This window comes from Colossoma macropomum, unplaced genomic scaffold, assembly GCF_904425465.1.
Source record: "Colossoma macropomum unplaced genomic scaffold, Colossoma_macropomum, whole genome shotgun sequence".
In the NCBI taxonomy this organism is placed as follows: domain Eukaryota; kingdom Metazoa; phylum Chordata; class Actinopteri; order Characiformes; family Serrasalmidae; genus Colossoma; species Colossoma macropomum.
In genome coordinates this window covers 239,690-262,685 of record NW_023495967.1, presented here as the reverse complement: position 1 = coordinate 262,685, position 22,996 = coordinate 239,690, and the positions used below count along the sequence as shown (strand labels likewise).

At 39.0% G+C, this 22,996-nt stretch overlaps 1 protein-coding gene across 1 annotated transcript; it reads left to right on the top strand.

Annotated features, from left to right (window-relative positions):
• The first annotated feature begins 1,675 nt into the window (after nucleotides 1–1,675).
• Nucleotides 1,676–22,847, top strand: slc12a9 (solute carrier family 12 member 9). The gene is made up of 14 exons (XM_036564347.1): nucleotides 1,676–1,788; nucleotides 4,403–4,650; nucleotides 4,759–4,893; nucleotides 6,059–6,196; nucleotides 8,244–8,543; nucleotides 10,106–10,213; nucleotides 11,266–11,377; nucleotides 11,868–12,025; nucleotides 12,219–12,301; nucleotides 12,586–12,710; nucleotides 14,964–15,156; nucleotides 16,105–16,279; nucleotides 18,124–18,270; nucleotides 18,894–22,847. Exons 2-14 carry the CDS (start codon nucleotides 4,455–4,457, stop codon nucleotides 19,742–19,744), a joined length of 2,721 nt encoding a protein of 906 aa, XP_036420240.1. The 5' UTR covers nucleotides 1,676–1,788; nucleotides 4,403–4,454; the 3' UTR covers nucleotides 19,745–22,847.
• The last annotated feature ends 149 nt before the right edge of the window (nucleotides 22,848–22,996 follow it).

Genomic DNA, 22,996 nt, shown 5'->3' with positions numbered 1-22,996 from the left:
TGAGTTTTGTCTGGAGGATGAATTTACATCTCAGAGCAGTTTTCTGCCTCGTAGTTTAAAGAGGAACTGAGAGGGTGTATTTTTAACCCACAATTTTTCCTCAACCGCAGAGTTTCGGCTTCTGAAATGCAAAATGTAAACTTTAAGCCTCAGCACTCACCCACATAATACTGTATTACATAATTCAGTATCATGCGGGTGGTTCAGTATATACTTTGATGCTAAATTGTCCATCCACTGTATTGAAAACTCCTACCTTGCACTTCCACTCGCTGGTCACTCCACCTACCTTAGATGACCACTATATAGGTGTACAGTCACAAACTGTAGCGCATCTGTTGTGGTACACTTTGTCTCAAGCTCTCTACCTCATTCATCATCAGTCAGTTTCTGACCACAGGACCACTGGTAATGTTTGGTAATGTTTGAGATGCTGGCACTAGTGCATCAGGCAGTGTTGCTGTGAGAGTGGACCGACATCCAGAAGATAATTACAAGGATTATTTTATATTCCATTGAAACCCAAGGCATTAATTGAGATGGTGGCAGCCCCAAACCCTAACCCCTAAATTTCAACTTGTGGAACAACTTTTTGATTTATTTTAGATTTATTTAAGATTTAGATATATTGTGCATTTAAATGTTTAATAAAATAACTTTATCAAAGAAATGCTGTCCCAGGTTTTCAAATCACTAATGAAACACTATGTAGGCGGAGCCTTATTTTAGCCACACCCCTGCATTTTAGAGCAGGAAGTGAGACTGCATCCCTGTCCCTCGTGGCCACATGGTGAGCAGTTATGCTGCATTTGAGTCGTGTTGGAAACCGAGAAATACCAATTTTCCCACTTGTAAATGGCGCTCAAACTGCTGACAAAGCCGTATTTACAACTGAACTTCCACACCTCCGTGCTTTCTTTTTCTGTGTGGTGGCCGTATCTACGAACGAAAGCTCGAACAGAGTGATGTCGTATTTACTAGTTAACCATCTGGTGTATACAACCTTCCAGTGAGCACCCGAACGCAGCATCAGACCCCATTGCAAATGTGTCCCACAATCTGAAAATCAGTGTGGAACATTGAGAATTGTCACTACCGAAACACATTTTTTGCAATTAAGTAAACTTTTGTTGTATTTCATTTAAAAATATTCTGATTAAATGTGTGTACAACTGTTCAAAGCTGTGTTTGCTAGTGATCTACGTGCTAGCGTTTCTGAGTTCTGCTCAGAATGAGCTAAAATTATTACCGAAATAGTAACTACGAAAGATTTGGTAAAGTTTCGGTAGTGTTATGATTGTTTTTATAAAAAAATGGAATGTTTAATCATTTGTTTTAATAAAATACACATAATTAAGATACAGACTCACTCAAAACTAAAGGAATTTAGGCTAAAGCCCAATTTGCTTAAAAGTCTGAAATGAGTTTTGAACTTGACTTTGAACCATCAGTCTAAATCAGTCAGTTTGTACCAAATCAGTCTAAAAAGGACCATAAAAATAAATATGTAATTATTTTATTCTAAAGTATAAAGAGAGGCTGAAGAATGGCAGTGTTTTGGGTACATAGACACACACAAACATCCTAGGTTCAATAGTCTTCCTCAAAACTACCCCCCCCCCGTCCCCCCCTCTTTCGGAGTCACATGGTTCCGCCCCTGCGTCTCGTGACTGTTCTAAACAGGAGTTTGAGGCGGTGACAGCGCAAACCACACAAACCGAAGGGGATGCTGCTAAACGACTGACATCGCACATTAGCTCCAAAAGTCGTTTGTTAGAGGATTGTAAGGTAGGTCATGATACCTCATCACTGATTGTTGTCTCTCTGTGTCTGCACCTTCGTGGTGCCTCCTTCTTGCCCTTTATTTTGGGAACTGAAATGGAGCATAGGTGTTTTGAAGTGCCACGCTGCCCTCGAAGATGCCCTGGCAAACCTCACTGATATTCTGCCAGCTACTACGGTATTAGCAGTTATTTGTTTGGCTCGCTCGTGTTTTGAGCTTATTTCGTGCTAGCCGAAGCTGCCAGCCCGGCCCAGGCTCACCTACTACCCAGAGTTTGTTGACTGTTGCAGCTTGTTTCTGAGTCAGTTCCTGCTTTCATCTCCAGAGCTTCAGTGTGTTTGTGTGCGCGCCCTCATCACCTCTCCTCGGAGAAGGGTCCACACAGTGGTGCTCTAACTATATTAGCTTCGGACCTTTCAGGTGTCCACGACCAAAACCTGGTTAATTTGGCTTTGGCATTAGCTACAGATGTTGAGCAGCGCCTTTAAGGACTTATCCAGCGCTGTGTTTACCATGTTCACGAAGCTGAAACAGCGTTTTGTTCGAATTTTCCGTTCCACCTTAAATGTACAGGCGCCTGAATGTAACTGCTGTATCATTTAAGGTGGAACGGAACGTTCTGCTAAGGAGCCGGCGTATAGGGAGGCACATGTGACTGTCATTGACGTGAGTGTTACATTCTTGACATTTTTCCCATCAAAACTAATGGAATATTACCAGTGCACTCTTAGATGGTATTTCAAGGGTTCTACATACAACCACGAACACTCAGAGAACCATTTGCATGCTTAAAGGGTTCTTTGCATCATGAAATAGTTCTTTAGACTGATGGACAATGTGTTTGTATATGGTTTTACTATATAAAACCTCCTTTGAAAATGGTCCTATATAGCACCAAAAAAGGGTTCTGCTATTGTTACAATGTCAAGCTTGTAATAGTAGAAGAACCATTTTTAGTGCTTTACAGAACCCTTTTTTTTCCAAAAGGGCCTGTTAAAACCATGTGCAACACATTCTCCATTCAACCATTTCACGATGCAAAGAACCCGTTAAGCATGCAAGTGGTACTTTAAGTGTTCATGGTTCTATATAGAATCATTTGTCTTCACTAAAGAACCTTTGAAGAACCATGTTTTTTTTAAGTGTAGGTTTATGGAAGATGTTTCACATTAATTTAAAAAAAAATCTTAAGATTAGCTACATTGGAAACAGTTGCTGTCGAGTTCTAGGAACGACGTTCTGCTGAAATAGGACATTTTGCGTCCATCACATTAGAAGAGCAGTTTAACAGTTAAGTCTGTTTTTAAATCAGTAACTTTTTAATTGATGAAGACAAATTCTTTGACAATTTGGGGTGGAAAAACCCCAAATACAGTTTGTAAGATATGCATTGGTGATCAATGATCATTGGTTTGTCCCCAGGTCCATTTATGCAACGTCTGATGAAAATTTTCTTGATTAATTTTCAATGAGATTAAAACCTGTTATGGCTTGTGAATGCAATAACCGGTCTGGTTTGTCTACGGAAAGCCAAATTCAACAGTAGTGTTTGCGAATTTGATAAAATAACATTCTTTCCATCTCCAAGCCCTGTTACTGTAAGTCTTTTTATAATCCACATAGTCATAAAATTAGGATGACTTATGACTCTGTGACTCATGACTTAAAGATAAAGATGGTCAGCTATCTGACATTTTTGTTCTTTTTTTATTTTTCTCTTTATGTACAGGGTTGTCAACTTTGTTACTTTAATAAACCTGAATTCTGTAATTAATTTATTAAATGTCTGCACATATTGGTAAAAGATCAGGACTACATGGGCATTATGAGATCTGATGGCCTTCAACAAAAGTAGAACAATTGTTGACTTTACTGTGGCTGCAAACCTTAACTGCGTTACTGTCGACCCTGTTACCAACCTAAAGGTCAATGGCTTTATTTTGTCAAAAACATTTTTGAAAGGTTTGTTGATGTACAATGTACACTTTTCATAGAATAAAAGAGTAACTGGTGTGTTTATTTAAAAAAAATTAGACATGATGATGCTTTATTTTCATGCTTTAACTGTCAAAACCTTTTATGCCATTTGGCAGACACTCTTATCCAGAGCGACTTACAATTTGACCCTCCGTTCTTATTGGTATAGTGTAGGGTCCTTGCCCAGGGGAGGGATCGAACACCAGTCTACAGCTTAGAAGGCAGAAGTGTTGCCCACTAGACTGTACCAACCGTTTACACTATACCAAACGTGTGACCTGTACTTTGTCTATATTACACTATTAATGTTCATGTCTGAAATTGTACATTTTTGTTGATGTGTTTCTCTGAGAAAACTGAAGAAAATGTTCAGATGGCCAAAAGTGAAATTTTAGTTACTTAATATATCATTAAATTCAGTCTTTTGGTCACATGGGACTACTTTGTTTTTAGAAAACAATAAAAAATCTACAGTTTGTTGCAAAAATCAAACGGCTGTGGTTTGACGTCCATCTAAAGTATAACTATACAAAATTTCATCACTCTAGACCTGTCGGAACACATTACCTGGCATTTTATCAAACTAAATTGTAAATTATAGCTGTTGGGTTAAAAGCAGACTTTCTTTCACTGCCTCTACAGCCTCTTACGGCAACAGGAGGATTGTTAGAGCAGAAGTTCCTGTTTCCAGGCCATGGCAGGTGAGCGCAGCCCTCTTCTGGCCCATGGGGTCTTCAGCGTGGTAGCTGATAATGGAGACTCCAGGAGGGGCTCCTCAGCAGCTGGAGACAGCTCCTCCAAAGCCAACCCCCGCACTCTAAACACCTTCTTCGGGGTGATAGTGCCCACCATCCTCTCCATGTTCAGCATCATAATCTTCCTGCGCACTGGTGAGTATGTGCGTATGACTACATTGAGTACATTTTGTGGTGAGAGAAAATCGGTAAACTATTATTTTGCCGTCCAGTTCTACTAAACTATATGAGTTTGTGTTGCAGGTTTTGTCGTAGGTCATGCAGGTCTTCTCCAGGGTCTGCTCATGCTGGGCGTGGCCTATTTTATCATCTCCTTGACGATCCTGTCGATCTGTGCCATTTCCACCAATGGGGCAGTGCAGGGGGGTGGAGCCTATTGTATCCTTCACAACATCCTATTTATTGGGATGGAGCCAGTGCCGCTGTTGTGATGCACTTATCAGCTAGTATTTGGAAAATCATCACATCACCAGGGAACTCGTACATTTTATCATGTTGTCATATGAACTATGCTGACACATGTCAGCTTGGTCTACTACAGGGGTCTCAAATATGGTGAATTACATATTTTCAATTTATCTTTCATGCCAGCCCCCAAAAATTGTTTTATTCTTTTTGCAGCTGCATATTTATATCTGATGGGGTAAATGTGTTTCACTCACGAGACACTGTGGCATACATTTTTAAAAGCAAGAACAGCACCACATGTAAGAGGAACCATTTAAATAAGAACCTGACTGAGCAGGCATGATTTATAACTGACTTAGGTATTATTTTAATTCAGACTGATAGTTCATTAGATCTGCCTTTGTGGATTCATCTGGGGCGTAACAGAGAATTCAGTGTGTCAGAATTCATAAACGAATGGAATTATCAAAAGAATCCACTGAGAATGCAGATTTAATGTGTCTGTTTTGTCAAAACTTGTAGTGGGTAACACTGGCGCCCTCTACATGGTGGACTCGGGTTCCATTGTGTGGTTATTTCATGATAAATGTACCAATAACAGTGGTCAAAAATTACGTGGAATAAACAAATTTAACTAACGTTAAAAATTCACAGTGGTGTTCTTTATCCTGTAAAGTCACCATTTTGCAGATATAAGTTTTCGTTCTGACAGCAACAATATGTTGTGTATATTTGAAGTGATAAAAGTGATAGTTTTATGGATAAAAATTATGGGACACTTTTTTTTCTGCATTTTCTTTAACTGGCCCACCTTGGAGAAGACCACCTGGCTAGTGGCTCCACCACGTCATTTCAGTTTGAAGCTTTTTCTTCTGCTGTGTTCATATGGTATTAGAAAGTGTACTGGCTGGGGATACTTAAACTTAGAACTTGTCAGACATTACTTTTTCTATTTGTGACTGTCAAACGCTCATGTGTAGCTTTTTGTGGGAAATTCAGAAACTCAGAGTTTGAGTAAACTGTCTGAATGAAAGCTAGATGACTTGCGCGTGTCATGTTATGTCTGGTTGATTTATGTAAATTGATATTTTATTAACTTGAAATGTTGAACATATCCTTAATCCGTGAACGTCAGTCATGATCAGTCGTTCTCTGGGTCCGGAGTTTGGTGGCAGCATCGGCCTCATGTTCTTCCTGGCGAAGGTGTGTGCGTGCGGGGTCTACGTGCTCGGTTTGGTGGAGGCGATTCTGAACATTTTTGGTCAGGATGCAGGTGAGCACGGAGTCCGATCTTGTGACGGTCAGTACAGTCTTTTTATAGAGCAGCCTTTGTCTCATCACAGAGAGTATGAACTCTGTTCGGTTGTGGATGTTTCTGTGGTTTAGGGTTTTAGTCGATTTTGTAGCTCCCTCTCCTGAGGTCCAACCATGACATTTATTGACTTTATGTACCAAAAAGATTCAGTTCATTTCACATGTCCATTTCCAATCTCTTTGTAATTCTTTAGAATCAAACAGGTTGCTGATGTTATTATAAGACTGATGCATGTAAAAGAGCGCTGTTCTGATTGGCTGTCCTGTATTGTGCCTCATTCAAAAAGCAGTCCGGCCCCTTATAACTTCAGTGTGAAAAGGCGGGACTTATCTGCTGTGGTTATGGGCAGACTCATCCCCAAAATGTTTGCAGTATTTTGCAGTATGTCTGTGGAAATTTGTGCTCATTCAGTCAAAGGAGCCTTTGTTAGGTCAGGCACTTAATTCCACTTAATACTAAAGGTGTTCAGTGGGGTTGAAGTCAGGGCTCTAAGCAGGTCGCTGGACTTCCTCCACACCAAACTCATCAATCCATGTCTTAATGGACCTCGCCATGTGCACAGGGACACAGTCATGCTGAAACAGGAAAGGGCCCAAACCCTGAAAAACAACCCCACACCATTATCCCCATTTTTAATATTTGCGTAGATGACACATAGAAACAGATTAGCTTTGCATGTGGGAGACAAAACCACTGACTCTTGAGTGAGGGTTCTTTACAACATTTCCTGTTGTTTGAAGAAACTATTACAAAACGGTTATTTCTTCATCTGCAGTATGTTCTTGATTTGTTTATGTAACTAGTTGCACAGTGAATATTTTTTACATTTGTTTGCAGAGATAGATAATAGAAATGCTTGGAAATATTGTTGTTGTTGTAGTTGTGGTGGTAGTAGTAGTAGTAATAGTAGAAATAATAATAATAATAATAATAATAATAATAATAATAATAATAATGCATCTTTTATGCTGTGTCTTATGAAGCAGGATTTCTTACCTAGCAAGGCACCTTTTAAGCTTGGTTTGATCTAACCTTGGATTTTCTGTCTCATGACATTGGGTCACTTTTTTCCAGGCTTTACCACCATGGCAACATATGCTGCATGCATAACCCACTTTGGGGTGGGACAGTTTGGATTATAAACAGCTTTTGGACCAATCAGGGCTGAGCTTCTTACAAATTGGAAATCCTCTGACGGAGATGAGCCCCTCTTGGGTCACTTTTTTTTTCTTCTTCATCATGTTTGTGGTGTCAGTCACATGGGAAAATACCTATCTCTTTTCAGAGGATGAAACAAATCACATTACATAGGCATCAAGAAAATAATGCAGTTATTACTCTAACAGTGGCTGTAGTGACAGTGTTGATTTTTAGTTATAAATGCTTTGCTTTCTAGGTTTTTACATAGTATATTTTTTTTCCTTCTTTAAAAAAAGAAGCCGCTCAACCCTGATTGGTTTAGTGCAAATGTCACACTTTTATGTTGTTTATGCCAATAATCATAGCCTGAATATCTAAACCTGGGTTCACAGAGGAAGTTGTTAACAGCTGACTTAAATGAGGTAACCACAGCAGTTTGTTTTGTGAAGCTGAATTTGGTCAATCTTGTCTTAGGTGTGCTTTGTGAAACAGGCCTCTGATCTTGTTTGGTTTTCTGTTTGTTTGTTTGTTTGTTTGTTTTCCTTTTTTCCTTGCCTCTGTGTTTACTAAGGCTGGGCATAATTCAAAATGTTCTGATATCTACACCCACAACAATACTTTGACTTCTAATACTGATTCCCAAACAGTCCTTTTTTTATGATATGTTTAAAATTATGAAGCAAGAGTAGGTGTGTTATAAACCAGAAATTATGTTAATAACAGGCACACGAAATGTAATTTAGACAGGTTTGTCTAAAAACCGTCCATATTGCAAGTATTCTAATGAGAAAGTCAGTGACTCAGGTGATCTGTGTGTGTTTCTGTTTGTCTCTGTCTGTCTGTCTGTCTTTCTCTCTCTCTGTAGCAGTGGGCATGGCGCAGGGTATACGTGTGCTCCCTCAGGGTTACTGGTTCTCGGTTCTGTACTCGTCTGTGCTGCTGTTGCTATGTTTGGTGGTGTGTCTGGTCGGAGCTCACATCTACGCCAAAGCCTCTTTCATCACCCTGCTTGTGGTCACCGTGGCAGTTCTGTCCATTCTCATCAGTCCGCTGATAGTCGGCCCGCGCCACTTCAACTTAACACACATGCTGGACCACAACCACACGATTACACAAGGCGTCTACACGGGCTTCAACAGCAGCACACTCGCCAGCAACCTCGGACGTGAGTCACGCACTGTTTGTCACTCAAAAAACTAAGAAAATATACTTTATTTGAAAACAAGTAATTTAACTATTTTTACTGAAGTTAAAATGAAGTTAAATAAATTATTTGGTATAAAACAGTTCAGATGAAAAAAAGTAATGCTCTTAACGCTTAGAAATTTCATAATGGCTTTAGATCAGTGGTCTAAAAACCCTGGTCCTGGAGAACTACCTTCCTGCAGAGTCTAGTTCCAACCACAATTTGCCACACCTTCTCCAGCTATTCAATGTATTCCCAAGTCCCTGATTGTCTGGAATACATGCATTAGAGTTAAGTAAAGGGGCGGGGCAGTTTACTGAATACAGGTTAGAACTAGACTCTGCAGGAAGGTAGCTCTCCAGGACCAGGATTGAAGACCATTGCTTTAGAGCAACTGCTGTTACCATTTGTTTTTATAGTGAATACTATAAAAAAGGTACTCCCATATGGTATATTATTCAGTCTCTCTTTATTTGGGTATTATATTATTATATTTTTGCCGTCTATTGGTTATCAACAGTGTTCAAATTGTTAACAAACTATCTGGTAAAAGTCAGTTGATTCCCAGTAGTTTTTGGTTTAGGGCCAGTTTTATAGTAAGTAAAAATTAAGATGAATTTAGTAGATATTAAGTTAAAGGTAAATCAAATTTCTACAAAGCATCTAAAATGTGCTCTCCAAATAATGTTGTCTTTTATTCTGTTAATTACTGAAGGTATAGCTGATGTTAGGAAAGTTGATTAAAGTTTGACTTGACTGGCACAGCAGGAGTTCAATCTTATGTATTTTACTGACCATAGTAGTGGTAGTAATTAATTAATTAATTAAGACCTGGTACAAACTCATGCAAATGTATCAGCTCTAGTATAACTGTGGTGTAAATGTAAAGGACTTAACTGACATGAATTACATGTAATTAAAAACCAAAGCAATAAGAGAAATGCTTAATACTAGAGATTCACAGTGATATCAGAGTCATATTGGTATCAGCAGATATTTGCTAAAAAATGGCACTGGGCAGATGTTTAGATTTGAGAGGTAGTTCAAATTAATACGGTCATATGAAACAAACAACCCCAGTCAAATGAAACGTTTTCTTGAGTTTCTAGGTGAAAATAAGTTAACCCCATCCTCTGCATGGGAAATATATGGGATATAATTTTTGCACAGGCTACAATTTTTTATTATTATTATTATTCCCCCCCCCAAACATGTTAAGTTCAGCAAATAAGCAGAAAATAAACAGTAATTGTGTATTTTGCAGAAGTGTGTTATCTGTAAGGATGTGTTCACTTATTTTAGCTTAGAAAATAAAATAAAAAAACAACATGGAATTTGACCAGACTTTTGCCTACAACTATGCATGTGTGAGATATTTACACCCCGAGTTATCAGCGTGATGATAAAGCCTCATTTTGCATTTATTTTATTATTATTGTTGAGTGAGAGAGGAGAACAGAGGTCGTCTGTTACCAATATGAATAACAACTATGATGGAGTGAGCAACACAAATATCTCTCTCTCTCTCTTTCTCTTTCTAGCTGGCTACTCTCTGGACTACAGTACGAACAAGATGATGTCGTTTTCCACTGTCTTTGCTGTGATGTTTACCAGCTGCACTGGGATTATGGCAGGAGCCAATATGTCAGGTACACACACTCTTCTTGTTTTCTCCTTCCTCTTTTTTAACCTGTGTTAACAGAGTTATGATTATATTGCATTGTAGAGCATCGTAAACGTTTATTGATGTTTACTTTAGCTCTATAAACCATTCAGGCAGACCAGTAATTTCCAACCGTGGTTCTGGAGTACCCCCTGCACTGCACATTTCCCTTGCTCCCAACACACCTGATCCCTCTAGGACCAGGGCTGGGAACCTGTGGGGTAGATGGGTACAGTGGCACCAGATTTGATTTATTTGGAGACTTTAACCATTTAACTACTATTAAACTGTAATGAAGTTCTTTAGGTTACATCATAAAACATTTAACACACTGATATTTTAGAGATTTAATTTTATAGAAACTGCTCAAACAACAGTTGATTTTCAGCTTGGGGTGGGTGATGTGGCAGAAAGATAGCATCTTGATATGTCAAGACATTTTCATAGTACACAGTATGCATCGTTATTTTTAGATATTCTGAGGTTTGATTAAAAAATTACTATGAAACTATGAAAACAATGTTTTTTTTTATTCCACCTTTCACATATTGTCCTGCATTAAATGCTCAAACAGGACTAATTCTGCTCCCTTTTTAATAAAACATGCAGTTGTTCAGTCTTCTTTAAGTACTGACTATATTCACGGTAGACTAAGAATAGCGTATTGTGACATAACGTGACGTAATTTCTCATGATATCACTAAATATCGTCATATTGCCGACCCTTACTTTCAGCAGGATAACGATCTGAAACACACCTGCCACTTTTTGAAGAAATACTTTACCAAAAAGGAAATTACTGTCTGGGAAAGCTCAGTTTAAAATAAATGCCAAATGCCAAACAAATTTTTTTTTTCTTTACACAATGAACTTGCATTTCCAAGTATGGCACACCTGTCCAAATACTTTTTAGAGCTGCTGTATGTCACTGGCACTGGTGTTTACTGTCCTCCTTTACTGCTGTTTCTGTTGACTGTAAGCTAGTTCTGCTCTGCAGCCTGTTTTTTTTGTAGACTATGTTTTTGTGTTTCCACCCAGGTGAGCTAAAGAACCCCAGTGTAGCCATTCCTAAAGGTACCATCATAGCTGTGCTGTATACCTTCATCGTCTATGTCCTCCTCTTTCTCCTCCTCAGCTCCACCTGTGACAGGTGAGTCAGATAATTCTAACAGTTCTTACTTAGTCTTTGCTTAATAACATTTGTGATATTTTGGAAAACCAAGAATGAATGTGTTTCAAACCAGAAAATAAAAAAATAACTGCGTAATTTTCTCAAATTTCTGATGTGTGATTTTTACAAAAATATTTTTCATAATGTTATTTTTCCTTCCTCTGGAAATAGGCCTTCATACAAAAAAAGCAATTAAGTCAAGCATGTGCTTATATTGCGCTTGTCATGTTAACTGCGATGTTGCGTCTGTGTTCATTTGCATGGATGTTCTTAGTAGATAACCTGCTTTTTTCCATGTAAGGACTGTACATACTACATCAAACTACATTACACACAAGAACATTTGGGTTTTATGTGATTTGGGCCCTGGAAAATTCTGTTAGTATGTGTTAAGACTTTGGTTGTATGGATCTAAATTTGAGTTTTGTTCTCTTTGTTCTGTTCTTCTCTCTCACTCTTTCTCTCTCAGGTTGTTTCTGATTAATGACTATGCTGTGTTCCAGCGTATAAACATATGGCCTCCCTTTGTGATTGTTGGTGTTTACTGTGCATCTCTGTCTGCGGCGATGTGTTCCATGATCGGAGCATCCCGCATCCTCCACGCTCTTGCCGTCGACCAACTCTTTGGTGTGTGTGTGTATGTGTGTGTGTGTGTGTGTGTGTGTGTGTGTGTGTGTGTGTAAAAGGCAGGAAATCAATGCAAGTGTTTGTGCGATATTTTTATAATATATAAAAAGCGTTTGGGAGAAATGATGAGTAAATGTTGTTGTGCCTTTGTGTATTTTGTCTGTCTGTCTGTCTGTCTGTCTGTCTGTCTCAGGTTTGCCCCTGGCCCCTGCTGCCATCACCTCCAGCTCAGGAAACCCCTGGGTCTCTGTGCTGTACACCTGGGCTCTGGTACAGGTAAGGGTGTGTGTATTAGGTATATGCACGTGTGTGTGTGAGAGAGTGTGTGTGTGTGTGTGTGTGTGTGTGTGTGAGAGAGAGAGTGTGTGTGTGTGTGTGTGTGTGTGTGTGTATGTATGTATGTATGTATGTATGTGTATATAGAAATGACATTATCTATCTATCTATCTATCTATCTATATATATATATATATATATTGTGTGTGTAACTTTATATATTATAGCCTTAGTGTAAACAATAATTCTCTGATCTTTTCTTCCCCACTGTGTGTGCGTGTCAGTGCACATTGTTTGCAGGTCAGCTGAATGTGATTGCAGGGTTGGTCACTGTGTTCTATCTGCTTTCGTATGCTGCAGTAGACCTGGCCTGCCTGGCGCTGGAGTGGGCCTCTGCTCCCAATTTCAGGTACAGCTGAGCACTGCTGCATTCACAACAGAGCAGAACATTAACACAGTTAGTGGTGTGAATCTGATTGATTCAATCACAGTGATTCGATTATGATTCTTTGCGTTCTCATATTTCACCGTGTTTCATCTGGATTATTTTGATAGAATTCAGAATATTAAAAAAATGAGTGTGCAAATGTATGAGTGGAGAAGCTATTTACAGGGCAGTGATGCAGGAATACGAACAAAAAACAATGTGTTTTTACTTTTGAACAAATGAGCCCATTACTGAACTGAATTAGAAACAATTATAATAAATTATAGTGTTCTAAAATTGATCCAGTTGACTTGTCTCCTGCAGATCAGTGCATTTTTACATGTCCTACCATTAGGCGGTGCTGGGAGTAATTAAAAAAACAGTAGATGCTGCAAATTTGAAAGGATCAGGTTTTGGGTCTGGTCTGTTTACTCTTGCCACAATACTGCCATTTCACTGCTCTTACGTATACAGTACTGGCGCAAGTCACCTCAGCAAATTGTTTAAAGGGCCAGTATAACGGTAACTGGATTTTCTGAACTTTTCTTTAATTGCAGTTTGGTGTAGTACGTAAATGCTATGGATGTCACGATATGCATGTTAATATATATATATATATATATATATATATATATATATATATATATATATATATATATGTATGTATGTATATTTTTTTTATGTGGGCGTTACAAGATGATACACGCTGTGTATCGAATACAGTTAGATTTCATGTTAAATGTGTGATTTTGAGAATGATGTCTGTATTTCTGTCTAACACAACCAATGATATTCCTAAACATGAACGTAAAAAACATCGGCATATAATTTTCCATTCCACCTTCAATAGTGCAACAGTTACACTGTGGTGCCTGAGGAAAGTTGAAGTAAGCTAATTTCAGCTTTGTCTTCTTTGGATGGATAATTAGCCAGGCTGTTTGAAAGAGTGAGCAGAGAGAGCAAACCTGAGCTGGAAAAGTTGAAGTTTGCCTTGCATTCATCTTCTGTTTGTTCCTCACTTCAGTTTCCCAGTCGTGAGATTAATGAATGATGATGGACAGAGTGGTAGACTGAAAGTTGACAGTATGCCGACATTGCACGAGTATTAAATACCTGTGCTAATACATCAAATAGGCTGATTTACTAAAACTCACCTGAATGTCTCGGTTACAGAGGTTGCAGCAGCTAAATTCTCCCCACTGCGTTAAACCAGCTGCCAAGTGCTGAATCTGAACAGGTGAAACAAATAACTCCACAGGGATGCTTATAGCTTCTAATAGGTAGCCGGTTGTAGAGTCTTGGATTCCTCAGTTTGCTAGGAGTGATGGAGCCACATTAGATAATCCCCCCCGCACATCTAATATACACCTTGCACTTTTGCTTATATTACTCTTTTATTTATTGTATATCTTCTAAGCAAATGACTTGTCAGTTACCCCTTCAACAAGTTTTTTTTTTCTCTTTTTTTTCTTTTTTAAATTTCCAAAAAAAAAAGAAAGAAAATAGAAAGAAATACATAAATCGAAAACAAACATATCATGATGCAAAAATGGCTAAATTTGAGTATTCTTGCACCCTTAGTAAACACTGCTAATGTTTCAAAACTATATAACATTAAATGTAAAGACATTAATACTGTAAAAAGTATCAAGACTTTGAAAAAAGTATTTGTCATGTCAGTAGTTATCTTGTAGTTAACTTGAAGAACAGAGTTTGGTTCCAGATGGCTTCTAGCCATCACATGAATTTGTTCAAATCCATCACCATCACACTTGATTTAATAATGAAGCATTTAGTAGCCAAACCAGGTGATGATTACAAATAGTACTCGGTTTCCTCTATGAGAGGTTAGAAGTAATCAATCAATCAACGTTTATTTAAACTGAAGAGTACATTGAAGGAGACCTTCATTTACAATGTAGCCGAGCCAATACAGAAAGATAAATACCTTTTGTATTCACGTTACTTGTATTTTTTCCAATGTTAGTGTTTTTCTGATCAAATAAACATAATTAAGAATAATTTTCCCAGGTGCCTAAAACTTTTACACAGTACTGTATTATCCTGCAAAAGCGCTACTTTTCTCCTAATAGGATGAGCAGTTTGTCAACATTTTCTTTTTCTTTCTTTCTTTCTTTCTTTCTCTCTCTCTCTCTCTCTTTCTCTCTCTCACTCTCTCTCTCTCTCTCTCTCTCTCTCTCTCTCTCTCTCTCTCTCTCTCTCTCTCTCTCTCAGGCCTACATTCCAGCTCTTCTCGTGGCACACGTGTCTGCTGGGCATGCTGAGCTGTCTTGTGATGATGTTTGTGATAAATGCTGTTTACTCTTCAGCCAGTATTGTGATGCTGCTGCTGCTGCTGCTCTTCCTGCACTACAGGTCACCCACCAGCAGCTGGGGCTACATCAGCCAGGCTCTCATCTTTCACCAGGTACACTTGCTCACTTACACAGAGCAGTACTGAAATACATATATATGCACTCACAGCAGTACTCAGAGTGTATCATCGCAATCAAAACATATCTCCAAAAAAGTAACTCAGGAGAATGCAAGTTCAGTCATATGCAAAAGTTTGGTCAGTTTAGATGTTTTTTTGAATTTCTACAGGAAACACTGCACAATTTTAACAGATTGGGAGAAAACATAAAACATAAATGCACAAGCTACATTTCATGTTTTATTTTTTCCCCAATATATTGCTTTTAGCAAACGAAGTGTGTTCTCTGTAGAGGAGAGTAAGAAGAATGTTGCACTAATGGTTCTTTTTTTGTTTGAAGTTATTAAACCTCAGAAAAACTACATATCATAATGCATAATGTGTATCATGAAAATAATATATATATATAATGTTATATTTTTACCATGTCACCCGTTCCTTATTTAGTACCTAATTTCAGTACCAAAACCTGCTACCTATAATAAGCTGCTCCTTCCAAATTCTACACTGCTGATTGAGTGGTAGGTACGTAACTAACACAGTCCGTTGAACAAATACAAAGAGCAGCAGTGTTTCTGAACGCTCTCACTACAGTCTTCAGAATCTCACACTGATGGGTTCTTGGCTGTGACTGGAACTTTTAAATAATTCTTTTGTTACTGTTTTGTTCAGAAAGAATTAATACCAAAATAATTAATATTATGATTTTACATGTGTTATGTGATTATATCGCTACAATAAAAAAAAATAATGTTTCCTTTTTTGTTGTTGTTTTTGAAAGAAAGTAGAAAATAAAAAGTAATGTTCTGGAATTAGTTTTTGAAGTTATTGGTATTATCAAAACTTTTTGAATGATACCAAGCCCTGTGTGGATCCCATGTTGGGCATTGTCAAATTAGTTTAGTGGTAAAAAAAGTGTTTCTGTATGACCCCGTCCTGCAGGTACGTAAGTATCTTCTGATGCTGGACTCACGGAAGGATCATGTAAAGTTTTGGAGGCCGCAGGTGCTGCTGATGGTGTCCAACCCGCGCTCCTCCTGCCAGCTCATCAGCTTCGTCAACCAGCTGAAGAAGGGAGGCCTGTTCATCTTGGGGCACGTGCAGCTCGGAGACCTGGGTAAAATATCTCGATTCTACTGAGCTCTAATTCTGCAGTCATATAAAGTCAACAAAACGTTATTTGAAAACCAATGCATAAGTGAAAATAAGTATAGGACGGCATACTACAAAAATAACAACCAACACAATTTATGTTCTTATCTTTAACAAAAATGTATCTTTAGAAAAGGAGCCCAGTCATTTCAGATTAGACAGTTCCACGGCATAAGCCCCTCCACCTCTCCACCCATTTTACTCTGATCAGACACACTCAGATGCTTAGTTTTGATGTTGACATGTTTTGCAGGAAGTATGCTTAAATAACACTCACTGTTGGTCATGGTTTGATTCTTGTGGACACTAGAGGGCAGTATGTAATTATCTATTAGCATGTTTGTTCCACTGGTAGAGGCTGTGCTTAGCAGAGTGGAAACGATTGTTTATTAATGTATATTTCAGGATTCCTGCAGGTCCAAAAAATATATTCAAGTACTATATATCTTAGTTTTGCTATTAGAGGTGCTAAATTCTAAGATGATGCCTGAACACTGGGTTGAAAAGTGTCGTTGTGTTCAGAACGGTCCACCAACTAAAATATCCAGCTGACAGAGGTCTTGTGGTCAGAAACTGACCACTCATGAGGAGCTACAGGACATCAGAAATAACAGGTCAAACATGCTGAAGGGAAAAAGAGCAGTTAGTGGAAAATTGAGAAGAGGGCTAGTGCATGTGATGTCACACATATTCTGTATGTATCTTTTTTATCTACTTGAATTAAACAAGAAAAGTCAGTCAGAGTGGTTTGATGTAAAATGGTGCATTTTAGAGAAACCTACAAATTTGACTTGCTTTACAGTGGTGGTGATATGACAGGGCTGTGTTGTCTACAAAACAGTGAACCTTCATATGTCTTCTGAGATTATATGTGTAATGTTCATGATAGTAAAATAGTGAAAGAATAGTTTTGCTTGGGTTGCATTTTGCCTTAAAACACTGTACATGTAGCTCTCCACTATGTATGGGTTAAGAAAAATAAGCATTATGACACAATAAAACAATGTCTCATGTTTTATCAGTCAGGATATTCATAACCATTTCATGCAGTATGCAGGTTTTTTTTGTGAGGCAGATTTTAGAGACATTAAAATTCAGACGTCTGGTTCCTTTTACCACCACTCTGAACAATTCTGACTGTTAGTTTATCTGGAACAGTGCATTTCACATCAAACTCTTCTGATTGACTTTGTTTACATCTGTAATTATTAAATTATGCAGAATTTTTTCCCCAATTTAGTCGTCTCCAATTCCACCCGCTAGTTAGGACTCCCCACAATATTACCAGCACTAGGAGGGTGAAGGCTAGCACAGGCTTCCTCCAAGACCTGTGAAGTGCCACTGCATCTTTTCAAACTGCCGCTCACGCGAAGTCATAGGACAGCTGAACACGCTCGGAGGAAAGCGCCAACCGCCAGATCTGTTACTTCAGCTATACACATGGGATGAGTTGATGAGTGATTCAGAACTAATCATCCAACATCAGTATCTGAACTCTCTAATGCTTTTGTGGCTTGATGCAATCAAAACCTCACAGCAATGTTCCAGCATTTAGTGTAAATCCTTCCCAGACTGTTGCTGCAGCAAAGGGTGGACAATTTCCTTATTAATACTCTTGATTTCAGAAGATGATTAGTTATTGCATACTTTAGGAAATATGGTATATAACTCAGTGTATGTAATTGTTTAGTTTTTTAACCAATCTCTATGCATAAAATTTGCACGTCATAGTTTGGTTGGTCCTAAGTGTATTAAGAAGCATTGAATTCGAATTAAAAACTCTGGTTCTCTTTCTGTCTCTCCTGATAGACATGCTGCCGACCGACCCTGTTCAGCAGCAGTATAATTTCTGGTTGAGTCTGGTGGATAAGCTGGATGTAAAGGCGTTTGTGGATCTTACTCTTTCTCCCTCAGTCAGGCAGGGCACTCAGCATCTACTGCGCATCACTGGACTGGGTGAGACCACACATCCCACAAGCCTTTGCACACTGACATGTTTTCTCTGCATTAACACCAGTAAACTCAAGCTTGAATTTATCATGTCCGAATAACTGCTGTTTGTACAGAATTTAGGCTCAAAGATGTCAATGTGTTTATCTACACGATACAGTTTTTATAGATAACAGTATCATACAGTGTTAAAAACTACATAAACAGGTCTATTTGACATTACCAAACAACACAGTTTGAGGCAAATGTGTGATGATTTAGGCATACAGTTTGCTTGATGCTAATTTAAGTGGTATAAGCTTCCATTATTCTTTAGCTAAACTAGTCTACATTGCACTCATTTTTATAGCTCAAATTAAGTCATTCTTTGTCCTTAACCACACTGGCAAGTCTGCATGACTTTAATGAAGACCTGGATGCGGTTTGAGTAGATTGAGAGAAGCTTTGTAGATGTATTTTTACAGAAATGGTTTGGGTGACTGTTGAGTTCTAGTCCTTATTAGCAGTGTTAGCCTCGTAGCTGTAAACTTAAATTCTTTCTTTGGAGGAATGTGACAGCTTTTTAGAAAGCCTCAGCTATCTCCATGCCTAATCCTAGCTTCCTCTTTCTTCTCTCTCTCACCCAACAGGAGGTATGAAGCCGAACACCCTGGTGCTGGGTTTCTATGACAACTGTTACCCAGAGGACTACCTCCTACAGGACGCTGCTTTCTGTGAGGGTGCAGACAAAGGCTCTGGTTCATTAGCTGGTTCTGAAGGGGATCATTTTGGAGTGGACCTCCCATCCCTGCAGGCTCACTTCCCTCCTGTCCGTCACACAGAGAGCCCTCGCTTTCTGCAGCCGGATGAGTACGTGGGCATTATCTCGGACGCCGTCAAGATGGGCAAGAACGTGTGTCTGGCCCGCTACTTCTTCCAGCTACCACCTGAAGGAAAAGCAACGTCCGCAAAATCCGGAGACAGCTCGGATACCATCGACGTGTGGCCATCCAACCTTCTGAGCGCAGACGGCAGTGACAGCTTTGCTGACGTTTGCAGCCTTTTCCTTCTGCAGATGGCGTGCATTCTAAACATGGCCACCAGGTGGCGCCGGGCGAGGGTCCGCATCTTCCTATGTGTGGAGGCGGAGTCTGGAGACCAGGGCTGGCTGGCCAAAGAGGAGAGGTTTAGAGAGCTGCTGGGCAAGCTGAGGATCCGAGCCACCATCAAGATCGTAGCCTTGGACCGTGTAGTGCGATTGCTGCGAGGAACTGATTCCACAGCATCCCCTGTAGCTTCGGAAGAATTCTTATCTGCGGTCAACTCGCTCATAAAAGAGCACAGCATCTCTGCTGCTGTGCGCTTCCTCTATCTGCCCCGCCCACCCGCCGATTCCGGACAATCACAGCAGTACCTAGCACAGCTGGATGCAGTCACTCAAGGGCTCGGTCCTACCCTTCTGATTCATGGACTGACCCCTGTTACGTGTACTGAGCTTTGAGTGTCTGTATGTACCGGTGACCAAGATTAAAGTATTGTTTTGGCCAAAGATTAAATATAGACAGTTTTCCTCTTAGCCAAAATGTAGTCAGTCAGACAAACTCAGACGTTTGGGCTCTGAAGTTTGTTTCTTTGGTTTTGCACTGGCTAGTGTAGCTAACAAGAAATGGAGGCCTATAGCCACCGGCTTAGCATGGCTAAATTTGGGCTAAGGGGAAACTTACAAAGTTTTTTTTTTTCCTTTGCTGAACTGTCTCTTCAATTTTTAGTCTGATCTGCTACAAGTGGGATTATACAAGGGAAAGCACCGATTGTTTTTGGGAAAATTGTGTCTTACGTGTCCCAAAGTTGGGTTATGTTGTGTGGACCTCATCAGGCACTGCTTAATCACTGTAATGCTTTGGGTTGGTCTCAGTTTACTGTTTCTCGTTTCACAAAGTATTTATTTTCCTTTATTTAAGTTCTGCGTAAGGTATTTAAAGAAACATCCTGAACCAAAAGGAGATGATGGTTTATGTTTGTTGCGTGTTTATCAATCACTGTTACGCTGCAAGTGCAGGCCATGAAGCGTTAGCAATTACAGTAGAAGCACTTTCCAAAAGCAACTATTGCTGCTTTTTGCTGTTGCGATACCAATATTGAAACCTTGAGTGCTGGATTGATACTGAACCAATATTTTTTTCTTTAAAACTAGGTATTTTTATTTGAAAGGCTATCCTGCCTTCCGCTCAGTGACCGCTGGGATAGGCTCCAGCTCCCCCCATGACCCAGAAGGATAAACGGCGTAGAAAATGTGTGTGTGTGTGTGTGTGTGTGTGTGTGTGTGTGTATTTGAAGGGCTTCACCTAAGATGAGCATCTAAAATTAGGCTTTATGCTCAAAGTACTTAAACACTCAACTACCCCACACAACTAACGACACTACATCACACAATGTGAGAGTGTAGTATTTCAGGGCAGATTTGTTACGGGATTGGATTCTCTTTTTTTCCGCCCACTGATATCTGATCCAGCATTTTCTGCTGATATCAGCCCGATACCTGAGTGTTGGATCAGTGCCATCTCTGCTAAAAGACATTTTAAGCCATTGTGAGAATGTGAAGGAAATTACTGTGGTTTAATGAACTTGACTGAACCCAAACATTGTTCCAAGGAGTCTGCAAACAGCACAACTGAGGAAAACATGCCTGCTGAGACTGTTATGTAACTAAAATTGTGCTTTAGTTATATATCATGAATGTTGTGTGTTTGTATTTTTTTGTTTTGTTGTTGTTGTTGTTGTTATAAGTTTCATTGCTGTTCCCACACAGGCCAGTCTGTACTATAGAGGTTAGTGTTTTCTCTGTTCTAACACTTGCAGTTTCCAGTTAATACATAAAGCTGCACAATGTGAGATGTTTTATTAAAATTAAAAGAAGTAGCATTACTGAGTCAAGAAAAAATACTGCACTAAAATATGGTGTGCTTGTGCTCTGGCGAGTCAATTTGTAAAGACGTCAGTGTAATTATTATTATTATTTTTTTTAACTTATTAATGTCACACACAAACATCGATTTGACTCGAATGAACAGTCTAATGTTATCTTGATGAAACATTGTAGATAATTCACTCACATTCCTAGGAAGACAAGTCCTTCCAAGTTTTGACTTTTCTTTGTGAGTGCGCTGAAAGAGTATTCAGTCAGATTCATCTGCTCGAGGAAGGGGTCCGAAGCCCAACCCACGTTACAAAACATTGCGTGCAATTACAGATTTACACCAAAAACTTACATAGTGCAGCTTGTGTTGCGTCAAATGTGACAGAGAAAATCCTAAACTAGGTAGATTTGGACACCTGGGACGGCAAATGAAATTAGGCCTTTGCATTGATGTCCAAGTCTTTTTGAGCTATAGTTCACCAGCTGCTTCCTTGCTCCTGTTCCAGTGTGAATAGCTTAAGGAGCCTGTTCTTACTAAGCACTGTATATCTGTATATGAGGTTAGAGATTAGGAGCCTATTGATACGGGTACTAATAGTCAAATTATTATACAATGAGAGACCATTTCTTATGCATTCCTACACCAAATATGGAAACATAATATTACAGGATGTGCAGGCTGTGTAATATTGCATTAATAGGCTAAAGATAAAAGCAGCTTGTTTTTTGAGGTGTGTCAGGTGAAATGCCTCATGCTTATGATATTTATTGTGTGATAAGTAGATTGTATTATGTCATAGTTTTATTATTAGTGTAGTTAAGATTATTTAACAGTTGAACAGAAACATAGGTACACAGTATATTCATACCTCATTTCCTCAGCGTGTTATAAGGGCATTTCTAATCTTATACCACTATACTGAGGAATCTGATAAAGACTGGCTTTTCATGTTGCCGTTCCATTTTATCTGTGTTTGAGTTCATCTGTGAACTCATCTGTGATGGGCTTGAAAAAAATGCATTCTTGAAAAACATTCCTACGCTTGTGTAGCACCTTATTAGTATGGTTTCCTTTTTTGGCGAATGGTGTGCGTGGGTGTCTGCCTTGGGAAGTGCTTTTGGTCACTAGATGCTGCCTGTGTCCCTCACTGCATCTCCTCAGAAATATCTTCTGAAAATAATGAATAACTTGTATTCGATGACTGGAAAATGCATTTAAATTAGCCTGTGCTAACTGACTATACGCTACAGGTAGAGATAAAGATTAGGTTGAAAAATGTTGGCGTATTTCTTTAATGCCGGATCACAGGCTGTGTTCATAAAGGGAACACTTTGGAACAAGCCATGGAAAAGGGTTCTCATTGGAGTGCAAAGACAATTGTTAGGCACAGTGAATGGAGAAGCAGATGTTTGTACTTCTACTGAAAAACATAACAGGTGTGGCATTGTTTGGTTAGGAACAGGCTTCTCTCAACACAGCGCAGCTACTCTGTACAAAACCACACAAGAGAATGGTGTCATGTACTTTGTGTACTTTAATATAATAAATTTAGTATGAAAGTGATTTTCTGTTTATTATATAGCATATAATCAAACAAGTATGTAAAAATAATTCATATTCTGTCACATTTTGAGTTCATTATACATAAGAATACATACGCAATAAACAGACTATATAGTTTTTGCCCTTTTCCTTGTCCTATGTTTTACTTTCTCTTTCTCTTATTCTGTGTCTCATAAATGACACAGAGTGAGGAATCAAAGCCCAACACTGCCTGAACACTGCAGACTGACATTGCTTCATTGCTGCTTAACACCGAGCCTCATATTGTAAAG

Excerpts from the sequence above, each read along its gene's own strand:
- slc12a9 (XM_036564347.1), top strand. The coding sequence starts at position 4,455 with ATGGCAGGTGAGCGCAGCCCTCTTCTGGCCCATGGGGTCTTCAGCGTG. Across the intron at positions 6,197-8,243 it reads CATTTTTGGTCAGGATGCAG|CAGTGGGCATGGCGCAGGGT; the intron begins GTGAGCACGGAG and ends CTCTCTCTGTAG. Across the intron at positions 12,026-12,218 it reads TGCCGTCGACCAACTCTTTG|GTTTGCCCCTGGCCCCTGCT; the intron begins GTGTGTGTGTGT and ends TGTCTGTCTCAG.